Below are 16,356 nucleotides of genomic sequence, written 5' to 3' on the forward strand. Positions count from 1 at the left end.
AGTCATCTGTGGCACTGATAAAGGCATCGAAGGCATCGATGGACGAACGTGTGGCATCGATGGAAGTAAAGATGCAATCTGTGACATCGATGGCCTAGGCATCAGAAGGACTCCCGATGGAGGAAGTAACGGTGTTTCTCCTTCTTCTGTTGATGAAAGAGAAATCGGAGAGGAGGGCACCAGGTCCATCAGTGTCATCTGATCCATCGGAGGAAAAGCAGCGATCAGTGCTTCCATCCTCGTGAGAAGCGGTGCCAGCGCTACAGGAATGGGATCGGTCACTGGTTCAGGTATCGGTACCAGCATCGAAGGAATCTTAAAGCCTTTCATCGCTATGCCGATGGCTTCCTGAATCATCTGATCCAGTTCCTCCTGGAAACCTGGAGCATGGAGCCCTGATGCCGGAGGAGGAGGAGGCGTAACCGGAGGGACCACCGTTGGAGGTGGAATTGCGGCTCCTATCACCGGCCCCGGTGAAGGTTGCCTCGGTGACCCTGAACCAGATAGGGACGGTGCCTTTTCTGGACGGGCTTTCTTTGATGGCGGCTCAGACAATGGTGACGTAGAGGCCCTGCCTGTGTCGATGGTCTGAGATCTGCGGTGCCGATGCTTTTCTCGATGTTCTCCTTGGTCCTTTTCCTGAGGGGGAACAGAGGAGGTCAATGGCCGTGGAGTCGTCTATGCTGGTCGGACACCGATCGGTGCCTGATTCTGGTGCGACGTAGATGGTGTCGGCTCGGACGACGTCGATGCTATGGACGGCGTCGGGGTTTTTGACCGAAAGAGAAGTTCCATTTTCTCCATTCTAGCCTTGCGACCTTTAGGTGTCATAAGGGCACATTTGGTGCAGGTAAGGACATCATGCTCGCTACCTAAACAAATTACACAGACCTTGTGAGGGTCGGTAATGGACACTGTGCGAGTACAGTCTGGGCATTGACGGAACCCCGACGCCATGGCCTTTGAAAAAATTTAGCCGCGGTGCGGTCGAGGGCCAGTAGGCCGCTAGGGCCAAACTCGATGGGAATCAACCACAATCAGGCAAAAAACTTACTGGAGTACCGCAGAAGTAAAAATTTAACCCATTTGTCTGACGTTATCTCGACCCATCTTTGGTAGAAGAGGGCAAATCGACCCCCTATATCCTCTTCCTGTAGATGGGTTGGCCCATTCTCATTGTGGAGCACAGCTGGAGCTTGCCCCCGAGCCTGCTCCCCTCTTGGTCTGTCTATTCCGAAAGGGCTGGGACCTTCCAGAGGTACGAGGTGCCTGGAACTGTGAATTCCTGTAGGGTCTAAAGCACTGTGATCCTCTTCCCTTGGTTCTTCTGGGAGTGGGACGCTGAGATCTTTTACTCCTATCTTCCGGTAGCCGAGGCACTGGGGATTCATTTCATTTGCTGACTAACTTCTCCAATTCGCTTCTGAACAAGAGAGATCCTTTAAAGGGCATTCTTGTGAGATTCGCTTTAGATGTCACGTTCGCAGACCAATTCCGTAGCCATAGTTGTCTTCTAGCTGCCACTACCGAGGCAACGCCCCTGGCTGAGGTGCACACCAGGTCTGAACTTGCATCCATCAGGAAGGCTGCTACAGGTTCCATTGTCTCACCAGTATACGTTCCGGAGTTATTTGCCTCTCTCGACAAGAGCAAGCAGGAACGTGCTACCAGTGCACAGCAGGAAGCAATCTGCAGTGTCATTGCTGTTGCGTCGAAGGCCTGCTTAAGGATGGATTCCAATAGTCTGTCCCGTGTGTCCTTCAATGCAGTCCCTCTCTCAACGGGAATCGTTGTTCATTTTGAGACAGCACAGACATAGCGTCCTCTTTCGGGAAATGCAGGCGTTCCTTGGTTGCTGGCTCTAGAGGATATAGGGCTTCCAAGGCCCGACCCCCCTTGAAGCTGGCCTCCGGGGCATCCCATTCCAGGTCAATCAGTTCCTGGATGGCTTCTGTCATTGGAAAGTAGCATGAGGCCTTTTGAAGGGACACCAAGATGGGGTTCTTATTTGGTTCCGCCATAGGGTCCGTGCCAGGAATACCCAGAGTCTTCAGAGTCTGGGAAACAAGGGCTGGTAATTCATCCTTGTGGAAGAAGCGAAGCATGGTTCGGTATGGTTCCATTCCTGGAGGGATTTCTCCTTCTTCCAGGGAGTCACTCCCATCAATAGAGGTGTCTGGGTCCCTGTTAGGGAACTTCTTGGTTAGGCGAGGCATGTCTCGAGGCATCTGAGCAGGGCCAGGAGGATCTTGTGCCTCTGGCAGGGGTTGAGCCTGGGGCGCAGCTAGGGCTGAATGCACCTGAATGAAGGCTTGCAGCCCTTGGAAAAATTCTAACCAGGAGAAAGTCCCTGGGTCCATGTTAATCCCAGGGGGAGTCGGAGTAGGGGCCCCAGAGGTGCCCTCCTGCGGGGAAGCCATCTTGGAGATGCATAGGTCCAGGGAGCTATCGTCAGTAGTTCCGGAACCATCTACCGACAATAAGGGACCAGGCTTTGGTTCCCCCTGGGCTTCTTCAGAATGTTGACACAGGCAGGACTCCAATTCAGGCTGCGTGGCTCTTATGTGGCAGGCTGTGCAAAGAGAGTGCCTTCTGGCCTTCTTGGGCACCGGTGCCATTGTCTCTATGTGTTTACGCGCGTGCAGTTATAAACGCGGCTGTGCACGTAGTTGCGCGCGTGGGGGGTGCGCTCAGTTGTGCAAGAGATAGGCGCATTGGTCACCTGGCCTGCCCAATGTGTACCGCCGGCGAGAAGGGAAGATGGCACCAACGACCCCTGTGCATAAGATGGCACCCCCCCCCCCCAAGGGTCTCCACGTGTGTGGACCCTTGTACCGGATTGGGGCCTAGCCTAACCAAGGCTGCTCAACCCGATCAGTGCTCCCTTCTAACCTTCCCAGGACAAATTCGGTACAGCAATCCGAGCTGTGGAGACCGGAGACCTAATTTAAAGATTTTTTTCTTACCTGGTCTCGGCACTTACCAATGGTGTGCCAGACGTTCTCCAGCTGTGGAGGGAGAGGGAATTACCTTCACTGCCGCGCACGTTTCTGCACCCACTGCCTTTCAGCCACACCGGGGGGCTAAGTCCACGCTAGGAACATGCTACCGGACCAAGGCACACCTCTGAGGGATATCAGAGATCAACCTCAGGAATTCTCGACTGGGGGAGGAACCCTTAGATATCACCGCAGGAGAGCGGGGCTCGATCTTCCTTAAGTTAAATTTTGTTTCCTCTTTGCTGTAATTCTTAACACTATTCTAGTGTGTGGGATAGTGTCCGCATCTGCTAGGAGACGGAGAGATACTGAAGAGCTGAGGTTACTGCAGGGGTATATCTAGAGTGAAGTCAGCTTTGAAATCTGACTCAGTCTCCCATCTGCTAGCAGAAGAGCACAATACCCATTGGTCCTGAGTCCATCTGGCTACACACTAGGAAAACAAAATTACCCAGCATTTGGCCTGGGAACTGTCATATTCTGTTGATCAGTTGAAAAATATTTACAAAGCTCACATATTAAATCCATGTACACAGAAATGTTTTTGTGATATTGCAAACATGACTGCTCCAAGGGAAAAGGTAACTGCTTATCTGTAATTGTTGCTCTTTGATGACAGTAGAACATGGAGTCATACTCGTGGCACTTGTGAACTATAGCACATACAGAGTCAGAAGGCTCTTCTAGAGCTTTCTCAGAAAGCTTTGCAGAATGAATAGGGGTTTCCACCACTAAAACTGCTGCTCTTCAGTTGCCTGAGTTACTTAGCTAAATGTTCAATTTGAATAAATGGAGTAAGAATCTCTCCCAAAAGAAGTGGAAGGGCAATGTGGTTCACTGTTCTCATTAGAGAACTAAACAAATATCTTTTTTGAAAGACAAGCACATACAATGAGCCACAATTATGGCTAGTTAAGGGCTGTCTTCAAATAAGAGAAACAAACAATGCCAAAGCCAAGGAACATATAAACTATATTTTGAAAATAAAAACCTCATTTTTATCATTTTCTATATTTTTTAACCATAAAATGTATCTTTTCCAAATTTAATGGATCACCAAAGCAGAAAGTGCAAAAACAGCTGAAGGCCTAAAATAGCACCCATAGCAGTTTACAGAGATGGACTCAACTTCCAACAGATTAAGAAAAAGTGAAAAACCAAAAGGCTCGGCAGCATGTAACCCCTTCCATGCATAATCAAAAGCTTTCACAGTCAACTCTAGAAAAGTCCTCCAACTCCACAAAAAACACAGGCCACATAGCACATCAGTGTGATTCACTGTAACTGCTTATCATTATACAGTCCAATAAACTGCAGGCGATCTCCTAGCCTAGTGGTTAGAGCAGTAGGACGCAAACCAAGGAAGCCAGGGCTCAAATCCTGCTTTCACTCCTTGTGATTGGGGCAAGGTCCAGGCCCTGACTATGGTCCAGTGCCCGGTCCTTGCCCCAGTCATGTGACTGAGGCAAGGGAAGGTTGGCACCATTTTGGAAAATGGTGCTGACCAAGCCCTGGGCTAAGTGGCACCTTGGGCCTTTTTGCTTGCTGGATTTCTGAAATTTGAGGTAAATGGGGGGGGGGTGTTTCACTTCTAGACCTCAATGATTCTTTTGACAACTTAAGGGCTGGGGGAAAGGAGTACTGATAGACCCCCAACGATTCTTTTGTTGACTTGTGGGTTGGGGAAGGGGCACCACTAGACCCCCTCAACTATTCTTTTGTTAACATGGGGTGTGGGGGATAGGGTGCCACTAGAACCAAAATGTTTTTGGGAACATAGGGGATGGGAGGGATCTGCCTGGCAATTGGTTTAGCAAAAGGGAGGGAACCCCTGTGGCCTTTATTTGATCTATATTGATTGGAGTAGAGAGTAGGCAGCAGCACACGACAATGGTCAGATATTTTTATACTTTTGTGGTTGTGGCTGCCTCAATTGGTGGTTATTGTATGAGGAGGGGGAGTCATTGTTGATCCCTGGACAATTTTTAAACATGTTTGACGCTTTTCTGGTTTTTTTTGGGGGGGGGGGGGGGGGGTGGGTAGGTCATTTAATGCAATGGCAGCCGCCATCGCACGGTAATGGGTAGGGCCATGCTCTTTATTCTCGTAGAAAAATTCTGCGAGACTAAACAACGCATTGATACAGCCATGATATTTTTTAGGGGGAGGGGGCCCACTATTGTGGATACGCCACCCCTTGTTATAGTGGGGCCCCCCCACAAAAAAAAAGTGAGGCTTAGTGAATCCTAGCCTTAGACTAAGTCCTCTAGTAGCAGGAAAAGACCTACAGTATCTGAATGTAATAAGCTTTGAAGTGTTACAAAAGAAAGAATATACATTTTAAAAAAGAAAAGGTCATCTTCCAAAAACCACTGCAATTTTCAGAATTTATATACTTTTTTTTATCTACTTAAGCAAAATTATCTGCAGCATTTAAATTTTCTAACACTTAACATTAATTTTGTTACTTATATGATGTCTCAAAGAAGGAATCAAACATGAATTACAATTACAAGATTGAAAGAGAATGCAAGGCACTCTACCAAGCAATCTAGCCTTGGAAACAGAACCTGTTAGATAGGGAAGAGAGAAATGGAAGTAGGAAGGACAGAATGGTTAGAAGAGAGAGGCGAGACTAGTATCAAGGTGATAGGAGACAAAGGCACAAGAGAAGAGGGGATAGGACAGAACCCAAGTGTGAAGGGAATAAAGAAAGACTACACAATAAAGAAAAAAGTGGGGGAGAAGGGAGAAAGAAAATGTGAATTAGTGGTTGAAGGAGGCCAAGAAGAAGGAGAATTAAACACTCAGTTGCCTTTATCAAGCCAAGGACAGTTTCACTTCAGCTCACATTACAGTAAAGCTTTTCTAAAAGGAGAAACCAGGAAATGGGAGTGAAAAGCATGTGAAAAAGCAGAGGGATGCAAGCAGGAAGAAATGAGAGAGAGAGAGATACTCACCAAAGATACATGATGAGCTGCCAGGAGGAAGAGCCTTCCTCACCAGCATGTTTTGTTTCAGAAAAGCAGCAAACTGGGCTGAAATGAATCACAAAAAGAATTACAGCATCAAACCCCATCTACAGGGTCTGAGAGACCTCACTCACAAAAAAGAACTACAGCAGCAAACCACACCTGATACCTCATCCATCTACAAGGTTTCAAATACCTCACTCAGAAAGAGCTACAGAATCAAACCTCATCTGAACAGTATGTGAGACTTCACTCACTCACTCACAGATTCAGTCTCCAGAATCTGAAATACTAAACTTCTATACTTACAGTATTATAGTATCAATCCCATCTGCAGAGTCTGAGACACTGCACCCATACACAAAGTTATAGCAACAAAACACATCTACAGGGTCTCCCATGATCTCCATCATCCCTAGCCTATTTACAAACATGGGGCAGTTAATATTCAATACCTTATACACGGATAAACAGATGTTTATCCAAATAAAAAACAAATCTGCAAATGTCCTCTCTCCCCTTCAGTGCAAATAAAAGTACTTTTATCTGAAAAGAAAAATGGGTGGGATTAGGTCATGAGAGGGAATGTATGTACCAGGATTTTATTTTGAAATAAAATCCCGGCACTTACTTCAAAGCAGGTACAGGAAAAGCTTTATGGAAAGTTTCTTGAAAATTAGCTTACACCTGTAATCTCAAAATTGTCCCCATGCTCTATTTTATAATCTTGCTCCAGCTTCTTAAATGCTGTGTTTGGGATAGGGAGGATGGTTTTATACTTAATGAGCCACTCTCTTAAAACATCAGTCAAAGGTACACCCAATTTCAGACAAGGGACAGAATGCTAGATTTTTCCCTATACCCATTGATGACTTAGCTTTGTTCACTATCTTTTACTACTACAGCAGTGACCAACCTAAGTACAATGACAATGCGAAAATAATTCAGTCTTACATGAGCCATTTTGTGAAAAGAAATCCTCTTATAATAACTACATAATAGGACACAAAATAATCCTAAATTAATGGAGCCAGGCAGTAACAGATATTAGCTGCCACTCTTGGGCAAGGAAGCACCAAACAGTTTAAAATAGCCCTTCCTCACATTTAAATCATCTCAGGTAAAGGAACACAATGGGATGAGAATTTAGCTGAGTTTAGTGATATCTACATAGTCAAAGGCCAGAATCCACTGTGCTTGTCACAATGATGGTCTAATCTGCCTCTTCTTTCCATAACCCCTTTATATATTTTCAGTCCTACAAAAAATTCCCCAAAAAAAGGTAGGCCAGTGACTTTCTCTGACACATGCCCTAAAAATGAATATACAGGTATTAAATGATTCTGTCCCTAAGAATTACCCAGGCCAGTAATTCTCTATGAAGAATTTTACAATAATTAGCAAGAGGTGTTTTGGATTTTAACAAAAAGAATACATATTTTTTTTCAATCTGCTGGGGTGGAAACATTTCTCAAAAACTTGGGTGCAATTCAAAACTTTTAGGAACCAGGTGAAAAATAATTGTTTATAGTTTTTTTTTTTGTGCCTTATTTTCCTTTTGGTGTTTTGCTATTTCTCTCTCACTTTTCTCTATGCCTGGTAGCAGCTCCTTTTTCTAGCCCAGTCCAGGCAGCAACTTTTTCACTCCACCCAGGCCCCCATAGCTCATGCTATGGACCCAACCCCAGAGGTGTTTTCTCTGGCCAGACCTGGTGGCAGGCACTAAGCCCTGGATTTTACATGTGCGGGCAACCTGGCATGCATATTTTTCAGCCCTGTCATGGGGAAATAGGACATCAAGTTTCTATGATATGTTTCCGAAAACCTAATAAGCAGATATTATGTATTTCTGCTCAAGAGATCTGTTCCATGAGAACAAAAAATGTATGCTTCTATGTGGTAATTTTCCTGAAGGCCAATGTGAACTCTGATAGAAAAATCTCGTTTTAAATAATTGATAACAGAGTGTATAATAGAGTCATGGTATGATGTGATACCTTTTAATTAAGGAACAATGAAAATGATGTTGGACTACACGATCTTTCACATCTTCACAGATCTCTCCTTCAAATATCAATGTAGAGTAAAATCTAAGGGATGCAATTTTTAAATTGGGACAAAGATTAAGCATACTTTTTACCTATGGGCTTTGCACCAGTTCTCAAAGCAAAAGTGCACATGTATGGAGAAATTTATGCTTGCCTGTTAGTTTCCTTTCCTTTAGTCCTCTACACCAGTCCAGACAAAGGGGTTCTGTCCCCCTTCCAGCAGATGGAAGCAGACTTATTGCTATGTGGCATCATCACTACTTACATGTAGTGCAGAAAGAGTTAAAGCCAGTATTCCCATGACAAAACAGATAATACAAAATATGATCCTTTCTTTAAATCAAGCTCTCTCCAAAGCCACAGAACTCGCCTCCTTCTTCGAGAAAAAAATTATCAATCTCACCAAACAGTTCTCCACCCCCAATCCACCTACCCACATCTCGCAAACCACAAGATCACATCAAAATTCTAGGCTAGAATCCTTTGAGACTACCTCTTATCTCGAAGTTATTAATATCTTAAAGAAACTCAAACCCTCTTCTCATCCGCTAGACACCATCCCATCAAACCTTCTCACTTCAATACCAAACACCATTGCGAAACCCATCGCAGAAATCATTAACTGCTCATTAACCCAAGGTCAAGTACCCGACTCTCTCAAGCAAGCCATCCTGAAACCTCTCCTAAAAAAACCTAATCTGTCAACAGATGATCCATCCAACTTCCGCCCCATAGCCAACTTACCCTTCATGGCCAAGATCATTGAAAAAATAGTAAATAAACAACTCACAGACTACCTGGAAGAACACATGATTCTGGCTCCATCGCAATATGGATTTTGTAAATCCCGAAACACAGAATCCCTGCTGATTTCGCTCATGGACTCTATACTCTTGAGCTCAGATAAAAGACAACCTCACCTTCTCATTCTCCTCGACCTCTCTGCGGCCTTTGATACGGTCAACCACTCAATCCTTCTCGACCAACTAGCGGATATTAATCTCAGGTTCCGCCCTTGACTGGTTCCGTTCATTTCTCAGCAACAGATCATTCAAGGTCAAAATCAACAACAAAGAATCACAGTCAATCAGCTCAAACCTGGGAGTCCCACAAGGTTCTTCCCTCTCCCCAACCCTTTTCAACATTTATCTACTACCCCTCTGCCTCCTCCTTGCTAAGCTGAAAATCAAACACCTTGTATACGCGGATGACGTCCAAATTCTCATCCCGATTAAGACGTCCCTACAAAATTCTTTTTTAATTTGGGAGAATTGCTTTCTGGAAATCAGCGCTCTCCTCACTAAACTCAATTTAGTCATCAACAAAGATAAGACTGAATACCTCATCATCTCCCAGGAAGACAACCCCATGTCGAGAGAGGCAGCTTCACCCATAACTGATCAACCACAAAAAGACCTCAACTCTCTCTCCAACCTCCCTTCAACCATCCTGGACAACCTCAAAAACTCGGCTTTCGTAAGAGATCTTGGCGTGCTCCTTGACAATCAGCTTAACTTTAAAAGATTTGTAAACAACACAACAAAAGAGTGCTTCTTCAAACTACAAGTTCTGAAAAGGCTAAAACCGCTTCTGCACTCACAAGATTTCCGCCTGGTCCTACAAGCTATCATCCTCACCAAAATTGACTACTGTAACTCTCTGTTACTCGGTCTACCAGCTACTACCATTAAGCCTCTACAAATGTTACAGAACTCTGCGGCCAGGATCTTGACTAACTCTAATAAGAGAGACCACATCACACCCATCCTCTACAACCTCCACTGGCTGCCGATCAAATACAGAATTCTCTACAAAGTCCTGACCATCACACATAAATCTTTATACAACTTAGCCCCAATGGATCTTACATATCAGCTGTGCACCAACAAATCCTCGAGACCGATCAGAAAAGCTTACCAAGGCACCCTTTTTATCCCTCAAGCCAAAACTTCGCTAAGGAACAGGGCACTATCCACCGCAGGTCCTACCCACTGGAACACACTCCCACCAGAACTCAGACAAGACCCATGCCTGATTTCATTCAAGAAAAAACTGAAAACATGGCTATTTAGCCTAGCGTTTCCTTGAGAGCTTACAGTCACCCCCCCTCTACAACCATTTTTTGCTCTTTGTTATTAATCCACCTTTAAACCCTCACCTACATTCTACCTCTCTGATCCACTGTTCCCCTTTCCCCTGCTCCACCCCCGCACCCACCCCCTACCTCCTCCCCCGGCACTCTCTCAATTGAGGCAATTCTCCGACTGTTCTCATTCAAAGTCAAAGGTTTTTGCATTATCCTTGTATAAAAGTTTATTTTAACACCATGTTACAAAAAGTTTTTATATATTCCTCGTTCTATGTAATGCTCTCAAGCATTTTAAGTTGCTCTATGTTCTATGTAATGCTCTTAGGCAAATGCTAATGTTTCACTGTAAACCGGTTTGATTTGCATCCAATGTAAGAAGATCGGTATATAAAAAAACAAAAAATAAATAAATAAATAAATAAATCTTGAAAACAACATGAACAACAAAGCTGGACAATCCTCTTTGTTAAAAACATATCTTTTACCTCAAAACTAGAAATGTATAAACCTTAAAACTAACTTTGGAGAGAGAACAAATATCTGTAAACAAATCTTGCAGAAGTTCTCGCCAATAACTTCACATATTCATACTTTAACCCAATATGTCCCAAACTTTTTAGGAAGCTGTCCTCTAAATAGGATACTGGAACATAATGGGTTAATCTAGGTGGAAAATTCTCTTCACAATCACTAGGGCTTTAACTACCCGGGTGGGTTATGGACTGATGCAAGCAGGACTAAAGGAAAGGAAATTAACAGGCAAGCATACATTTCTCCTTCCTTTTCATCCTTCTACACCACTTCAGACAAGTGGGAAGTACCAAAGCCCAACTAATGTAGGAGGTTGGAAGTTAGGGCCACTCTGAGTATACACACTTCAAAAGCAGCATCTTCTGAGCATCCAATTTATAAAGTTTAGTTTTAAAAAAAAGTGTAAAGACCACCATTTGGCTGCTTTACAAAATTTCCTCAGGCTACCACTTCTGCCCAAGAAGACTACCCTGGTATAGAATGTGCATGAAAAATATCTAGTGCTTGGTGACCTGTCAACATAAATCAAAAAACTGAAAAAAGCCCCCTCTGGCTCAAGCGAGCTCCACTGAGGGAAGGAGGAATATATCAGCCCTAGAGGAAGATATGAGAGGAGGGGATGGCAAGACCCTAATCCAGCAAGCCAGATGTGCTCTGCTAGGAAGGGAGAACTTACATTTTACTGCACGAGCTATCATAGAAAACTACCCCTATTGTCTCAGCACTATGCTCATCCAAGGAAGGAAGAGCTAATCTTTCACTTCAGGAGCCACCTTTTCCATATTCCTGTTTGTCTGGCCTAACTAGGCCCCAGTCCACAGCATGGGATGCTTGCCTACCATATGCTGGAGTCAGAAAATACTGACTGGCTGAGGTCAGCACAGATGCCTCTAAGGGGATGCATCAGCTAACCTGTTGATCTGTTTCCATCTGCTGGTTGGTGAGCATAACCCATTTGTCTGAACTGGTCTGATTGGCTGAAGAGGATGATGAATTGAGGCACACCTTGGGATTCGGGAGCATTGGAACTACCAAACATGCCCAGAACGGTTTCCAAGAATGCCAGCACTGAGCAACAATGACATCACCCATCTGTTGTGACTAGTGATTCACTTTGTTGTCAGGTAAAATTATGCTTCTAACCAAATGGTTAATCTCAATCATACACAAGATCACCTCCTTTATAAATTCTCAAATCTTCAATCAATATGCTGATACTAATCAACTCGTACAACAAGTGTATCAGATCATTAATTTATCTGTCTGTATTCAGATTAAACTGAAAACGAAGGTTTTTTTAAAAAGAAAATTTTTAAGGAAAGAAGAGGAAGGTTTCATATAATTTCATGTATCACCACATCCAGTGGTGTATGTAATTTTAATTATTAACCGACCTCCTCCCGCCAGTATTTTTTATATATCTATACATAGCGTGTGATGTAATTAAAGTGACTCATTTGTGTGAATATAATGTTTAAAATCACTTGTTATGTAGAATCGAGCCTATCTTATAACTATGGCCGTAGTCACTAACTGCCTTTAACTGTGGCTCAAAATCTCTTTCAAAGAACGCCGAACCTTTCCAAAAACGCCGACATTATCTTCAAATGTTAACCGAAGATTGGTAACACTAAATCAACTCCCAAACTTATCTTCTTATGTGTCCATATATAACATTTGAAGATAATGTCGGCGTTTTTGGAAAGGTTCGGCGTTCTTTGAAAGAGGTTTTGAGCCACAGTTAAAGGCAGTTAGTGACTACGGCCAAAGTTATAAAATAGGCTCGATTCTACATAACAAATGATTTTAAACATTATATTCACACAAATAAAAGTCACTTTAATTACATCACACGCTATGTATAGATATATAAAAAATACTGGCGGGAAGTCGGTTCATGATTAAAATTATATACACCACTGGATGCAGAGATACATGAAATTATAAGAAACCTTCCTCTTCTTTCCTTAAACATTTTCTTTTTTAAAAAAAACCTTCGTTTTCAGTTTAATCTGAATACAGACAGATTAATGATCTGATACACTTGTTGTACGAGTTGATTAGTATCAACATATTGATTGAAGATTTGAGAATTTATAAAGGAGGTGATATCGTGTATCATTGAGATTAAGTATTTATATCCCTCTATAGAGCATAGATAGTGCATCGTTGTTTGGTATCTAACCAAATGGTGGCAAAGAAATACCATGGCTTTATTTTCTCAGTAAGACAGCGAGCTTCAAGTTATCTGACTGTAAGATATCTGAACTGTCATGGATGAAATGCAGTAACAGAAAGAAAAGAAAAAAATAGTAATTACTAAGCCAGGGAAATAATTTCTCAAAACAGAACTACTGGGGTATTCAAATCTGAGCTTGCTGGTACATTCTTGCATATAAATTCAATCTAACTCAATTAAATCTCTATAAGAGGAGGACAGTGTCTGAACAACTCAGGACTGCTGAAACCTTTGCTTTAAAATGAAAAAAGTCAATGGATGTACAGCTTGGCAACTGATGGATTTTTTTTTCCTCTACGAGACTGTCAAGATTTTCTTCTCTGCTGCTGCTTTCAGATTACATATGGAATCCTGTATCTGCTGAGAGACCACATTACTATCCTAACAAATGACACTAGCATCTCTGGTATACAATTTTCTAGCTCAAAAGTGATATCAATATTAAAAAAAACAAACTAACAGTATAATAGTCTTTTTTCATCATATAACCAAGAATGTTCACATTTATACTAAACATTAATAACTTCTCATTTTCTTTCTTCTACTGCAGTATCACAATCATAAATCTACAACTTAACAGAAATAATGAACACAGAGTTCATTTGGTCCCAATCATGGTAAAGTTACTTCTTACTTGATGATTTCCTTTCCTTAAATACAGTCAGAGCAGTCCAGACAAACGGTTAATGCACACCAATCAGCAAATGCAGACAGACCAACAGGCTCGCTGTCACCTCTTATATACATTTGTGCTGTCACCAGCCTGTCAGTATTCCTGTAATAAGTTAACTGTGGACAATCTCAATATAATTAATCATCCATCACACCATATTATTGTGTTTTAGTTGATCTGTTTGCTGTTTTTTAATCAGTGGACTTACAGAAGAACAAGGAAGCAGAGACAAAGGAAGAGCTTCCAACACTAAATACGAAATAATTCACCTGCAGCGAAGTGTAGGCATCCATTACGTTTCCCAATTCTGCTTCCCTACCTGCAAAAATAATCCTCTGCAAGGCATAGAGCACATGAATACACTGAAGATACTGGAAGCACAGGGAGGGTCCTGATCTGGTCTGACTGCATTCAAGGAAAGGAAATCATCAGGTAAGAAGTAATTTCACCTTCCTCTTCATTAAGTCAGATTAGTCCAGACAAACAGGATGCACTTAAGTTACTCCCAAATAGTGCATGATGCTGCTCGAGCCCCTCACAAAACCAGAGAGGCAGCTTCCTCTCTAGTCCTGACACATCCAGCCGGTAACGCATTAATGACTAAGTTGCCACTTTGCATTGGAATGAACCTGTACCTGATCTGGCAAAAAAGAAAATGTCGGAATCCACTGCTGTAATCGCCCTCATAATACTGCATGCCACCATAGTCAAGAGGCCATTTCCACATTCCACCATACAGAAGAAAGAGATGATCAGAGTGTCTGAAAGCCCTAGTGACCTTGAGATATCTTAAAAGTTGTCTCCTCACGTCCAAAGGGCAAAGTAGTACATAGTCTTCAGAATCTGCCTGTGTGTTAAACAAAGGAAAGGAAACTAACTGAATTAAATGAAATTCTATGAACTGTACAAATCTGGACCCTTTCTTTTTTAATTATTAATAAAGGCTCCCTACAAAAAAAAAAAGCCTGCAACCCTGAAATCCTCTGAGCTCAACAAACAGCAACTAGCAAGACAGTCTTCAACATGAGCAGTCTTAATGAAATGGCCTTAAGAGGAGCAAGCTGTGGTCCCACCAAGAAGGTCAAAACTATGCTCAGATCGCATACCAGAACCAAAATCCAAAGCGGAAGTCTAATACGCTTAACAACTCTCAAATTGAGAGACAAGTGGATGAGAAGACAGTGGTCTACCATGTATGCGACTTCTTTATTTTTATGTATTTTATTTAAAAATCTTTTATATTCCATTTATATCAAAATTATGTGCTAAACGGATTACAACTTAACATATAAAGCAGTAGGTAAAAACAAATAAAAAAAACAAATTTTTAACAATACGAAATTCATTTTAATTATATAGGAGATTCACATCATCATAGATCATAGTATATCATAAGCCTGTCTAAAGAGTTCGGCCTTCAATAATCTCCTAAACTGTTTCGGATCATCGACTGAACGCAAATCAGTGGCTCTTTTAGCAAGAGAGCCACTACTGGCACCGTCAATGTATTAAAAGTTAAGCGCTTAGGAAGGCTTTTCTGCAATAAATTCCAAAATCTATGAAACCGACACATTCCCAAGGACACACTGCCTCCAGAGCACCAATCCCCAAAAACTCTCCAAACCCACACATAAGCGAAGGAGGAGAATTTCCTAATCTTCTGAAGTGTGGCTACCACAGCCTAAGAATAACCTTCCTTCACTAATTATGCCCTCTCAAGGTTAAACTATAAGACAAAATTGATCCAGTTGTTTTAGAAACATTGGGCCCTAGCCAGGCAACTCCTTGTGAGGCAGAAGTCTTAGAAGGCTGCTGCATAGCAGACACTGGAAGTTCACACACAATGGCCGAGCAACCAGTATCACCAGCACTGGAAGCCCAGCAATCTTTTGAAGCAGTCTACCTATCATGGAACAAGGAGAAAAAAAAAAGCATAAAATCCCCTCCGTAGGCCACTCCTGAACGAGAACGTTGAACCCGGACAAACAAGCTTCTCTCTTTTGTCTGAAAAAATATCAGTGAACCTGGCATTCTGGCAGGTCGCCATCAGATCTAAATCGGGCAGACCCACCGGCGACAATCCAATCAAAAGCTCTTTGAGAAAAGGATCATTTCCGTGTCTATAACACTGTGACTGAGATAATTCACCTAAACATTGTCCATTCTTGATGTGAGAGTCACCAACAAGGCCTGCAAAATTCATTTCCACCCAAGGAAGAAACATTCCACCGCTAATGACACCTGAGGACTTTAGATTCCCCTTCGATGATTTATGTATGCTGCTGCCATGCGTTGTCAGACATCACCCTGATCACCTATCCCACTAACCGAGGTGCGAAGTCAAGGACAGCCAGTCGAATCACTCTGGCTTCCAAGTAGTTGATGGACACTTCCTCGGGGATCCATTGTTCCTGTGCAAACAATGCCTGAAAGTGTGCCCCCCAGCCTGACAGACTGGCATCTGTCACTATGATCTAGCTGTGGCCATTAATTCCACTTCTCAGTTCAAGTGCTTGCCGTTCAGCTCCCATTGCAAGCTCCATCTCGTCAACTCTGGCAGCAATAGTCTCATAGAATAGCCTTGGGACTAGGGATTATACCTGGAAACAAAGGTCCTTTGAAAAGAATTCATATGCGCCCTCACCCACGGTACTAAATCCAAGGCTACTGCCACAGATCTGAGATACTGAAGGTAAGATCATATCATTGCTCTGATCTGGCCACCCAACTTCTGAACTCTTTGTTCTTTCAGATATACACGACCTATTTTCATATCAAACCGAGCGCCCAGAAAAAATCCAGTAC

General features: G+C 42.8%; 1 protein-coding gene across 6 annotated transcripts in view; it reads right to left on the reverse strand.

Annotated features, from left to right (window-relative positions):
• KANSL3 (KAT8 regulatory NSL complex subunit 3) overlaps nucleotides 1-16,356 on the reverse strand; it is a 331,289-nt gene that overhangs the window by 145,000 nt on the left and 169,933 nt on the right. For 5 of the 6 annotated variants that reach the window (XM_029604291.1, XM_029604289.1, XM_029604290.1 and 2 more), the window contains exon 15: nucleotides 5,960-6,037. The exons of the other annotated variant lie outside the window; for it this stretch is intronic. In XM_029604291.1, coding sequence (XP_029460151.1) covers nucleotides 5,960-6,037 — 78 coding nt within the window. The remainder of the gene's footprint in view (nucleotides 1-5,959; nucleotides 6,038-16,356) is intronic. 6 annotated transcript variants of the gene reach the window in all.

This window comes from Rhinatrema bivittatum, chromosome 5, assembly GCF_901001135.1.
Source record: "Rhinatrema bivittatum chromosome 5, aRhiBiv1.1, whole genome shotgun sequence".
Lineage (NCBI taxonomy): Eukaryota > Metazoa > Chordata > Amphibia > Gymnophiona > Rhinatrematidae > Rhinatrema > Rhinatrema bivittatum.